We start from the raw sequence: 12,484 nt of genomic DNA on the forward strand, positions 1-12,484 counted from the left end.
AGTACCCTTTTATGTGAGGGTGGTATACATTTTCAAGTATTGCTACTATGCAAGAATTCGCATTCATACTGCAAAAAGGAATAAGAAATGAGAGAGGGGAAGAAATCTATATGTACATCTGAACATGCATCTTTATACACAGATTTTTACTTGGTGATATACTGAATATCTCATGCCAATTCCTGTTTCTTCTCTTTTTGCACTTTCATGTAACAACAAACTATCAATCCTCTCACTAAGTGAGACAACTTTGATGGTTGCGATCATATATTTCACCCTCGATTTATCATCTACATCAGTGAAAAGAAAGATAAAAAGGGGAGAAGAGCTTCGTTCATCTCACTCCATCTTCAGTTGGTGTACTTCCATGACAGCCCCCGGTGTACGGTGGTATTACCATTCTTCTTTTGATTTCAGAGTGCTCCGCTGGATTTTCTTGAACTTCTCAAAATAGTTGCTTCCATCAGAATCAAAGTCACAAATGGTACTCTGTCCTGGTCTATTTTCCTCATCAAGGTCCAGGATAAAGGCATCGCCTTCTAAAGCACGAACTACCTGAACAATAAGAAGGAAGAAATAAGAAGCAAGGTTTTGGTTTATAAACCCCTTTAAAGAAATCCGCCAGCACTAACAGAAATAGAATTAAGAGAAGATGCTATTACTTGACTCATCCGCGGTCTTCTCCGTGATGAATGACGCACACAAGCAGCAGCACAAGCAATCATGTTAGCCATCTCTTCACTGTTATAATTTTGTCCCAAACATGGATCTACTAGGGCGTCTAATTTTCCATCATCCAATGCACTTCTAAGCAAAGGCCTTGCCTGTGTATCAGAAAGAGTCTTCTTATGCTATGTACAAGTGGTATACTATAAGAAGAGGGTTGACAACAATGATATCCATATCTTTGAAAATGCATTTAAGCATCGGCCTAGAGATGCTTCTAGTTCCCAAAATATTTTGTTATTTTGCTACAAGAAACCAATATGTTGATCAAGAAATTTGTGTACATCCAGTTAATAAACGACACTCAAAAAGTACTTAATCAAAAACCAAGAATATGAAAACCAGAAACTACGGTAATGATTCCTAGTACAAAATATTGTATTTGATGACGAGGTTATAAAAAAAACGCCCCGGAAGAGGTGTAAAGTTAATTCTGATTAACTAAAGTGACATAACTAATTCTGTCTGTGAGTAGGCCGCATGCAAGAAGCTGCTAACTCTGAAATCCGTCTTTCTGATCTCAATTTCGAATTAACTTATGTAATTAATTCTGATCAATTGTGGGACTTAAGTAGAACCAACAGTAATAATCTTTGAGAACAACAAAATGATTCCAGGAACCCGTATCTCCAAGATTTCCTAAAAAGGGAGCCTTATTTTGGGAAAATTTGATAGATTATGATATCAAATTCATGGTGAACTCCATGCTTTAAGACTGAAACTTTGGACAAACTAATAGTTGTAAAAGATGCAACAGAAAACTTGAGATATGTTCCATCATCAAAACGGGTGTCCAAAAGCCAAATCATTTGGTACAAGGATGACAAATTTCTTTTAAAAATTTGTAAGATGGACGTGAATTTTTATGCCTTTGGCTTGACAGAGATGAACTTTTCAAGAACACCAGATCCTTTTGATTTGCACATTTCTTTTGTACAAGGACGGTGGTCTGCCAAATTCTGATTTTAAGCCAATGCTTTTCCATGGTTCTTTTTTTAAGTGATTGATTACTACAAACAACAACAACAACATACCCAGTGAGGTCCCACAAGTGGGGTCTGAGGAGGGTAGAGTATACGCAGACTTTACCACTACCTCGTGGAGGTAGAAAGGTTGTTTCCGTGATATTGATTACTGCCGTGATAAAATTTCTCAACCATTTATCACTCGCAAAAAAGAAAAACAATAAAGGATAAAACCACCCAGTACTTCTAAAACGACAAATGATAAACCTTCCGGAGGATCAAGATCTCTTATAAATAGAAAGGCCACCTCAGAGAATTGCATAAGCTGTGCTTGCATGTTCTGCCTCAGATTAAATACAGTGCATACATAGCTAATTAAGGATAAGACTATAGTAAGATGAATGTTATTCCATATTGAGGATTTGATTAGTGTAGTTGGACAGAAAGTAAATTTAAGCATTATGCTATTTAACCAGTTATAAAGGTTGCACACAAACGTTTTACTCATGCATCTAGTTGAACATTAGTTTTAGGCACTTAAGAATGCTGAATAGCGGTCAAGAAAGTGGAACAGATAACATACCCATATGACCAAACTGCTGCATGCGGAGGATTCAGTTGAGATTATAGGTGGACGCCCTGTAATTAACTCCAGGAGCATGACTCCAAAAGAAAAGATGTCGGACTTATCTGAGGTCTTTCCACTCTGTGCATACTCTGGGGCCAGATACCTGCAAGACGTCAGTTTTATCAAATACATGAAGAAATTGTGATCAGGAAATGTAGGTTTTACCCTGTTAGTTTTTACGTGGTCCATCTACCTGAAGCTGTGTAATCCAGAAATCATTACTAATCATGAAGTAGCTTAAGTTCTACAGTTTCCAAAATCCAAGCCCCTCTCCTTAACCCCTCAAACCCCCTCTTTCCCCAATCAGTGTTGGTAAGGGAAAATCAAGGACTAAGAAGCCCAACATTATCAGACACGGGAAAACAGCAGTAACATCCCATGCGTTCTTCTCATCCTCCGACTAGCAGGAAAACTTCGGTTATAATGCTGAGAGGAATCACTGCATCATGAGCAGATTGACCTAAAATCGAGGTCATGCAAGTCATCAGTGTCTCTAAAATCCCCAGATTTGAGAGTCCCATTCTAGCACGATTTTCTATAGGTATCTGATATAGATATCAGTTTGCAAGTTGGATGAAACAAAGTTAACATGGGAAGGGCATAGCCTATGCTATGCATGAGGTTAGCCCAAAAAAATGAATATTAGTAACGCTAGAACAAGGGAAGCACCACTTTTTACTTGATAAAAGTAGAAGAGACTGGTCCACTCAGTATGGTGACCTGTATATAGTAATTTTGCTTGATCTAGTCAATTTTTTTCCTTCTGATATCTAATTCATGGTAGCAGAGACAGGGTCAATTAAACTCACCCAAAAGTTCCCACCACTCTAGTGGAGATATGACTGACATGATGGTTTGAATCAGATAAGAACTTGGCAAGTCCAAAGTCCGCAACCTGGATACAAATCAAAGTTCCCATTCATGTTAAATAACTTATGAGGAAATATGTTCTTAGTTGTCACATGAAAATTAAAGAAACAAAAAACAGAATCAATAATGCAGTTAACATTTGCACCTGAGTAGATGCTCATTTGGGTTCAAATTAATCTCATCATATGGATTTTAATGTTAAGAACAAAAAGCTATTTACATCAACAGCGGATTCTAGGTGTACTCAGAAGCCAGTTGTCGATAATAGAAAACAGCCCGACCTTTCTTTGATAGTAAAGATAGAACAGAAAATAGTTCTCAAAAAAAAATAAAAACAGTTCTCAAAAAAAAGAACAGAAAATATAGTGGCAATACCAAAAAGCGAAACACAAAGTTACCTTAGCTTCAAAGTTAGAATCAAGAAGAATATTAGCTGCCTTGATATCACGATGAATGATAGTGGGGTTACCTGCAGCCACAAGTTAGTATCTTCAGAGAACGATTACCTGTGGTTGCTACATCAAAAGAAGTGATATTTATTCTATTCAAGCTAATTCAAGGAACCACAATTAAATTGTCCTACAGAGCGCAAAAATACGTTGACATCTATATTAAATTGGTAGTAGTGGAAGAAAATATACTAAAACTATTTGATTTCATATTTGACAGGAAAGAACATGGCATATAAAATTATATGGGGAAAGTACAGTTTGCCTGATGCATATTCATGTTATATCTTTCATAATTTAGGAAATATTATGGCCTTCTGCTATCCATTAGCAGACCCTAGAACCGAGGTATTCAGCTCTCAAATCTCGAGGAGATTCAGAAATGGTATTATAGAAGTGAGGATCAATGGTATCTATTGGGAGGGAGAAAATTAGATTTACATCCTTTTCAGGAGAAAAAGTGAAGATAGATATGTGATGAAAACCATTATGCTACCCAACTTGTCACAATCTACAAACACACTAACAAGAGTTCCCTTTGGAAACATGTTCAACATTGTTAAAAAGCATCCAGGCCACTTAATATTCAATTTACTCCTTTGGACACCTCTAGTCAACTAATGGACGAACATGCAAATTAAGAACAAACATAGAAAGCCAAGACAGAGATGAAGCGCACTCACAGTCTTCATGCAGATAAGCCAATCCTTTGGCTGACCCTATAGCAATTTTCATTCTAGATGCCCATTTCATCGTGGATTGTGCCTCCCCTGCATATCATACAATCTGTTCTAAATAGCATCTTGGTAGAAAGACCTTTATATCAGAGGAACTTATGGAAACTCTATTCAATCGGATATTTAGAAGCGATCAGAGAAGTAAAACTGATACAAGAGCATTTCTGTAAAACAAAAGTTCAAAAGAAAACATGCATCAGGGTGGATAGGAACATTCTTTATACAAACCTTAAAACTGATGATGAAACAAATCACACATCTAAAATGTGGCACTTATGAAAGATCTTCCATCAAATGTACCTCACATGAAGTGTGTTAAAATAATACACCATAAGGGTATAGAAGAGTATGTGGAAAATTGCAAATGAAGTGCCTGGGACAGCAGAAGTCAGAAGATATTAAATGCTGGTCTTTCCAAAAGCATAGAAATAGCAGTGCTTTACCATGCAAGATTAAAGGGCTTGGGTTACAGAAGTAGCATGTATTTGCAAGCTCTTCTTTTACCTTCTCATGTTAAAAACCATGGTTTGATGAAATTCTAGGCCACCTTTTTGTGGTATAGGCATATACCACGAGGAATCTTACTTAAAAGGCTTGGTTAAGTACCCCCTTAAAGATTGTCCATTTAACATGGAACTCATAACTCGTGAGGTGTATTTTACATGCTTTTCAAAATCAATTCAGTGAAACTAAGCTGCATTAAGGAAGCCCCCGTTAAGGTAGATTTATTTTAACCTTAATTATCAACTCTCTGCTGTACAAATATTAGCATAATTCAAAAAATGACTTAAGCTGGTCACAAATCTTATTGATACAGGATTCGACCAAAGAATTAAGGAAAAAGAGAAAGAACATACCATGTAAATGATACTCTAAGGTCCTGTTGGAAACAAATTCGTAAACAAGCAATCTCTTTGTTCCATTCATGCAGTATCCAACCAAAGACACAAGATGTTTATGATGCACTCGGCTAATAGTCTCTACTTCTGCTTGAAATTCACGCTCCCCTTGATGGCTACCAACCTTCAACTGTTTAACTGCAATTTCTCTTCCAGTAGGGAGGACTCCTTTGTGTACATACCCAAATCCACCTTCACCTAGAAGGTTGGATGTAGAGAATCCACTAGTTGCTAACCACAGCTCTTCATATGTGAAATTGCCACCCGAAATAGCTAAATCCACTATGTGGTCTTTTGGTGAAAAATGACTGCCAGCTTCTGAATTAAGGGAATTGGAATGAGCATTGTTGTCAAAGCAGTGAAGTGGGCGGAATGGTGTCACTTGCTTTGGGGAAACAGGAGAACCATTTGCTACATTCTGCTGTCTAAAACTTTGACGCAGAACATGGTACAAGTCATCTGATGAATCGACCGAAACAATTAGCAAATGAATATACCAAGTTGAACTCATACTGGTTAGTAAACAAACAGCTTTTTTGAACTTATGTTGATAGATTAAACTGCTAAATTTCATAATATCAACAATTTGGACCCCATTCTAAATGCAAATTGCAATCAATGAAAACAAGCTCTGAACAAGGAGCCTCTTAAAACAAGATTTAAGCATTATATCTAGTCAGACGGAGAAAGTTTCACGTTTAAGAGATTAATGTCCAAACTGTCACATTTCCAGAATGGCATGGCATGTTTAAAAGCATAAGATCCTATAGATACTTTTGGTATGTGACATATACTCGATTATGCCTCAAAAAGTCCCTTTTTCTTCTTAAAACTCCGTAGTCCATACACATTCAAACACAATCATATAAAATGAACATAAGAAGTATAAAATTTAAGATATGATAATTGTCTGTCACAATGAATTTAGAAACATAAGTCACTATTTTCATTACTAGTAAATTTTTAAAGAAGTTACTATTAAATTGAATGAGGAAAAAATAGCAATTTGGATCACTAATTTTCAATAGTTGAATTTAGAGATAAAGTCACCACTTAATCAGTAAAAAGGATTAATAATCCCTACTAAATCATAAAACAAAATAATGATAAATTTAGATAGTAATTAAATCATCTTTGATCTTGTTGTACAAGAACAAGGGTGATATTCAGGATTGTACCAGTTATAGGGATATCAAGTTGTTAGTTGACCCACACTATGAAAGTTTGGGAGAGAGTGGTGGAGATGAGGTTGAGGAGGGGTGTATCTATCAGTGAGAACTAATTTGGACTTATCGTAGGGCTTTCAACTACAGAAGCCATACATCTCGTTAGGCGATTGATCGAGCAGTTTAGGGAGAGAAAGAGGACTTACATATGACGTTCATTGACGTAGAAAAAGCTTACAACAACGTCATTAGAGGGTTCTTTGGTGATGTTTGGAGGCTAAAGGTGTACCTGAGGCTTTTATTAGGGAAAGTAAGGACATGTATGATAGTACCAAGCACGAGTCAGGACAATAGGAGGAAACTCAGGTCTCTTCCCAATCATGATGAGGTTGCATCAGGATAAACTCTTAACCTATTTCTTTTTGCTTTGGTGATGGATCAACTGACCCGGCATATCCAAGGAGAGGTGCCATGGTGTATACTATTTGCAGAGGACATAGTTTTGATTAACGAGACATAAAACAGAGTCAACAATATATTAAAGGTTTGGAGACAGACCCAGGAGTCTAAGGGGTTCGGAATGAGTAGGACCAAGACTGAATACTTAGAGTTTAAGTTCGTGACATATCCACATGGAAGATGTGGAAGTAAGGATTAATACACCAGTCACCCCCAAGAAAGAAAGTTTCAAGTATCTAGGGTCAATAATTCAAGAAAACGTACGCCGCAGCGATGAGGTGCGAGCAAGGGCAGACCCACCCTATGTCAAGGGGTGTCAACCGACACTGCTTCGATGAAAATTTTTAGTATTAAATAATTATATCTAAAAATCTGAAAACTCAAATATAAGTAGAAAAAATATTAATGACACTACTTGAACAAGTGAGCTTCCTTGGCTTATTGGTTTACTGCGTGCAAATGGTGTAGTCATTCTCTAAAGTGTGGCCGAGTTCGACCCTCAACAAGCCCAAATTTGAGTTATATTTTGGGGCCTTTTTAGATAAAAGGAAGTGTTATAGGGATTTGAACCTCCAACCTTCAAATCCTATTCAACATCAGGATAAGATAAACCAATTGAACTAAAATACAATTTATATCCTATTATAGAAATTTGATTAGTTGTCCAAAATAGAATAGGACACAATAATAAGTTGTAGTAGTTTACTTGATTTATTTTTATTAGTATGCTTTAAATAATTTTTATTAATATTTTTTTTATGAAGTAAGGAGATTTCATTAGAAGGCATCAAGAAGATGCAAGGCAAAAAATTACAGCAAATGAAGGGGTCTGCTCCTGTACAAGATATTAATATAATGTTGTTATATCAATTATTTATTTTTAAATACCGACATGCCTTACAAAAAATCTTGCGTACCTCACTGGGTGTGAGAGGTTGGTTGTAGTGGGTATAAGCATAGGTAGAGCCGTAGAGGTGGGCAGGCCGAAGAAGTCTTTGGGAGAGGTGATTTGAGAAGGCATGGCTCCCCTACAACTTATCGCGGACATAATCTTAGATAGAAAGATATGAAGATCGATGATTAAGTTAGAAGGTTAGTAGTAGTTGAGCGTTGTCTAATTCTCTTATTAGTATTGTTATATTACTACCCTCTAACTAATTTTTTTCTTCGACTTTAGCAGTACCTATTATTTCCTTTGCTTCAATTATTGTGTTATTTGATGTAGCTACTTGTTCTCTTCTTAATTGTTTTTTTTAAAGGCAAGAGAAATTCACAGCAGCTACCCTTTGAGCGCTCACAGGGTAAAACTCCTACTCCTATGCAATAGCTCGCAAACCACACAAGAGAGGTAACCTGCATTAAGCAACCCCGGTGCGACAAACCCCTTGTTTTTGCTTGCAAGGGATTTCAAACTTGAGACCTCAACCATGGAAGTTCCAAGTACAAACCACTGGGTCACCCCGAAGAGTCTCTTCTTAATTGTTTTTCAACATGGCATCTAATTTTTTACTATATTTGCTTAAATACTTGATATTTGAAATGCTTACTCAACCGAGTATCTAGCGGAAAAAGTCTCTTTATCTTCACAAGCAAGGTAAGGCTGCATATACATCGCATTCCCTAAACCCCACTTGTGGGATATTATACTGGGTACGTTTGTATCTAAATCATCTTTGGCGAAATAAAATTCAGGCGAAGTGAAGTACTTAACCCTGAAACTTCATTTCTTTGCAAAATATCAAGCTAGCAAGGTAATCAATTACTGAAAATAAACGGAACATTGAAAGCTTCATGAGCAAAGAAAAATATTTTCTGGTTAAGTGAAACACATTTCCCCTGGAAAAAGCAGCTTTAGTTGTTACTGTATATATTACTGATTCAACTACTGTATCAAACTGAAAAAGCTTTACCTTTTGGCAGTGGAGATTCACGATCACGTAATTTTCCACATTTAAGCTTATTCCTGCAACAAACGAAGAGTATAATTGCAACAATGAAGAATGCTCCAGTAACGCCTACAGAAATTCCAATTACAGATCCGATTGATGTACTTGACAACGGCGATTGAACTTTAATCGACGAAGTTTCATCTCTAGAAACTGGTGCAGAAGAACCATTCATAGGATACATTAACGCCGTTACCGGAGGCGGTGGTAACGTAAGTTTCGGAAGAGGCTTTGGTAACGGATGAGTATATATCGGCCGCCGTGGCGGTGGATGTAAAGCGACTTTATCATCAATAGGTTTAATTATTGGCTTTAACGACGCGTTCGGTGATGACGGCGAAGGCGGCAGTGGTGAATGTGTAAAATTAATGACTGTTGGCGGCGGTTTAGGAATGGCTCTTGAAGTGATACCATTTTTGGCTTCCGACGACGGCGACGGCAATGGGGACGGTGAGTGTGGATGCATAGGAGTTATGGAGTGAAGTGAGAAATGCATGAAGAAGAAGGTGATTATGAGGTAATTAATTAATATTTATAATTAGTTCCTAATACAACTGCTTAAGTAGTGGACTTGAGAAAGTAGAAACCCCCAGTAAGTACACTACTAATTACTATGACCATAGTATCACGTTAATTACTCTATTCGTTTTATTTATTTATTTTTTTATTTTTTTTTCTTCTTTTTTATTCGTTTTTTTTATAGGCATATAATAAACGTGTATATTCCTTCATTTTAATTTTTTTTACTTAGTAGATTCTTAACAGAGTTGAATTATTGAAAACACACGTATCCTATCTGGCAATTTGAATAGTATGTGGTATCCTATATACTCTCATTCTAGGTTCTACGTATATTATGTCATATATGACCTTGTTTAACTTTATACAAATTTAAATATTTATTTATATCCATCCAAAATTAAAACACATAAATATTATCTGAAATTAAATTTAAAACTCTTTTAAATCGTCCACAATTGGAAAAAAAGTAATTTGAAATCTTGTTCAACTTTATACAAATTTAAATATTTATGTATATGTATCCAAGATTAAAACACATAAATATCACCTGAAATTAAATTTAAAACTCGTTTAAATCGTCTACAATTGGAAAAAAAAAAAGTAACTTGAAATCTTGTTCAATTTTATACAAATTTAAATATTTATTTATATGCATCCAAAGTTAAAACACATAAATATCATCTAAAATTTAATTTAAAACTAATTTAAATCGTCCACAATTGGAAAAAAAGTAACTTGAAATTTTGTTGTGGCATTTTATTTTAGGATAAACTTTAAATTTTTGAATTTTGCCGGTATTAGCTTGTTTGCATTATCTGCCTCAAAAAGATCAAGATCGTGTAAGATTGTAGGAAGTAAAATTGGCTAAATATAATCCTTGATCTAAGCAGATATATCATCATTAAAGAAAATAATATATATATATATATATATATATATACTTGCTTTTAACAAATTGGATATATTTATTCTTTTAGTTGACAAATCTATATTTTCTAAATTAAAAGGCTTTTAAACTGATTTTTTAATTTCAAAAATGTTGGGTGGTGTTAAAAAAATTACCTCACCCCAATGAAAGAAAAAAAAACATAATCTCTCTTCTGCTCAGTTATAAGATGGATTTTTAGGTTTAGAGTAATAAAAGAAAAAGATGAGGTAACTTTTAAAGTCGTGTGGTGTTTTTGAAATTAAAAACCAGTTTTAGACTATTATTATTTTAATTTCGGAAAAGGGTCAAAATTGCCCCTGAACTATGCGAAATAGACCACTTATACCCTCCATTACATTTTGGGATCAAAAATACCCCCGCAGTTATCCCAGGAGACCACAAATACCCTCAAGAGTTGACACCCCAATTTTTTAGTGACGTGGCAAGCCACATGGGACTAATCCCTCCACCTAAGCATTGCCAACTAAGATTCACTACAAAAGAACTTGACTTTTAGTGGCGACAAAGTCGCCACAAAATCCCAAAATATTGCCACTAAAGGTTATGACTGATTTTTAGTGGCGACTAAGGCTCCAACAACCATTCGCTAGTAAAACCTATTTTTTCAACAAAAAAATATGATAATTAATTTTCGATTGCGACCTAATTTTCTAAAATAAATAACTTGCAATATCCATATTAAAAACATCCAATATTATTACGAAAAATAATCAAAATTACTTCTCGATTCAAATCTCCTATTATATATATATAATGCATCATTGTACATTTTATACATTTACATATGACATAAAAATAAAACATATAGTGTCTTCAAACTCCTACTTAATCGATATCATATTTGGTTTTTTAAAAACAATGAAGAAAAAAACACAAAATTAGAATTTAATGTTTAAAACTTTTAGTGACGATTTTTTGGGCTTTTGTGGCGATTGTTGTTGCCGTTAAAGGTCTAGTTCTTTTGTAGTGAATCCTAGTTGGCAATGCTTAGGTGGAAGAATTAGTCCCACGTGGCTTGCCACGTCTACAAAAATTTGGGGTGTTAACTCTTGAGGGTATTTGTGGTCTCTTAGGATAACAGCAGGGGCATTTTTGATCCCAAAATGTAACGAAGGATATAAATGGTCTATTTCATATAGTTCGGGGGCAATTTTGACCCTTTTCCGTTTTAATTCAATATGTTAACGAAAAGGGATAAATATGCATTATTCGTTAGACAACAAAGATATATATCACCATATATGTAGTGGCGTAGCTAGGATTTTTATGAAGGGTGTCCAAATAATACATAAGTAATTTTTTCTTTTGATGAATGGATGCATTGAAAAAATTAAATGAACTACATCATTAATATTACTTCTTTTTTTTTACGAATAAATGTTTCAAAATTTTAAAAATCAAACTGCATGATATTTAACTTTAATGTTTGTATTTAATTCAATATAAAGTGAACGTACAAAGGAAAAAAAAAGGAGGGGCGGGGGAGGCATTCAAGCTTTCACTAATCTATGGTGATGACAACAATAACGAGACATAAATAATGAAAGCAGAATCAAATGAGGTGTTCTTTTGTTTGCTTTTAGCAGCTTTATAGAAGAAGTTTAGAATTTGTTTATTAACTTTAAATTAAATAATTACATTTAAATTTTATTTCAAATTTTAATGAAAAGTAATAAAAAGTCAAATTCATTGAAAATTCAATTAGCTACTAAACCTAGATTTCTAATTAAGAATGTAATTTAATTAGCATAGACAATTAAAGAAATAAGTTAATGAATAATAAAATAAGAGAGTTTCTATTTAAAATGATTATAAAATGCACTTGTGGGGATTCAAACCCTCGCCTTCAAAGTAAGGCGGGAGAGCCTCACACCATTGGACCATAGCATCTTGATATGTTCAGGATGTCCAATCTATTGACTTTAACCGTTACCACTAGTATTTTACTTATATATACGGTATAATTTTCCGGCGAAGAGTGTCCAATTGGACACCCTCTGGACAATGTAGCTCCGCCCCTGCATATATGTACAATGTTGTTTTAATAAAAGATATATAGCTCTAAATGGCGAAGTTTGTGATAGGCTTGCAAGCCATATTAACTAATCAATTCATGATAGAAATATCATTATGCTCATCCAAATGTGTTGGCTAACTGAACAAAACAA

At 34.9% G+C, this 12,484-nt stretch overlaps 1 protein-coding gene across 1 annotated transcript; it reads right to left on the bottom strand.

The window, feature by feature from the left end:
- Positions 1-25: 25 nt before the first annotated feature.
- Positions 26-9,425, bottom strand: LOC125841788 (proline-rich receptor-like protein kinase PERK1). Its single transcript, XM_049520955.1, has 8 exons — positions 8,810-9,425; positions 5,233-5,733; positions 4,322-4,408; positions 3,588-3,658; positions 3,129-3,214; positions 2,275-2,422; positions 663-824; positions 26-555 (listed from the first exon to the last, which is right to left on the bottom strand). Exons 1-8 carry the CDS (start codon positions 9,339-9,341, stop codon positions 394-396), a joined length of 1,749 nt encoding a protein of 582 aa, XP_049376912.1. The 5' UTR covers positions 9,342-9,425; the 3' UTR covers positions 26-393.
- Between the last annotated feature and the right edge of the window lie 3,059 nt (positions 9,426-12,484).

Source organism: Solanum stenotomum, chromosome 10 (assembly GCF_019186545.1).
Source record: "Solanum stenotomum isolate F172 chromosome 10, ASM1918654v1, whole genome shotgun sequence".
Taxonomy (NCBI): domain Eukaryota; kingdom Viridiplantae; phylum Streptophyta; class Magnoliopsida; order Solanales; family Solanaceae; genus Solanum; species Solanum stenotomum.

Coding starts and splice junctions, on each gene's coding strand:
- LOC125841788 (XM_049520955.1), bottom strand. CDS start 9,341: ATGCATTTCTCACTTCACTCCATAACTCCTATGCATCCACACTCACCG. Junction 3,659..4,321: donor GGCTTATCTGCATGAAGACT/GTGAGTGCGCTT, acceptor TTGTGGCTGCAG/GTAACCCCACTATCATTCAT. Junction 556..662: donor GAAGACCGCGGATGAGTCAA/GTAATAGCATCT, acceptor CTTATTGTTCAG/GTAGTTCGTGCTTTAGAAGG.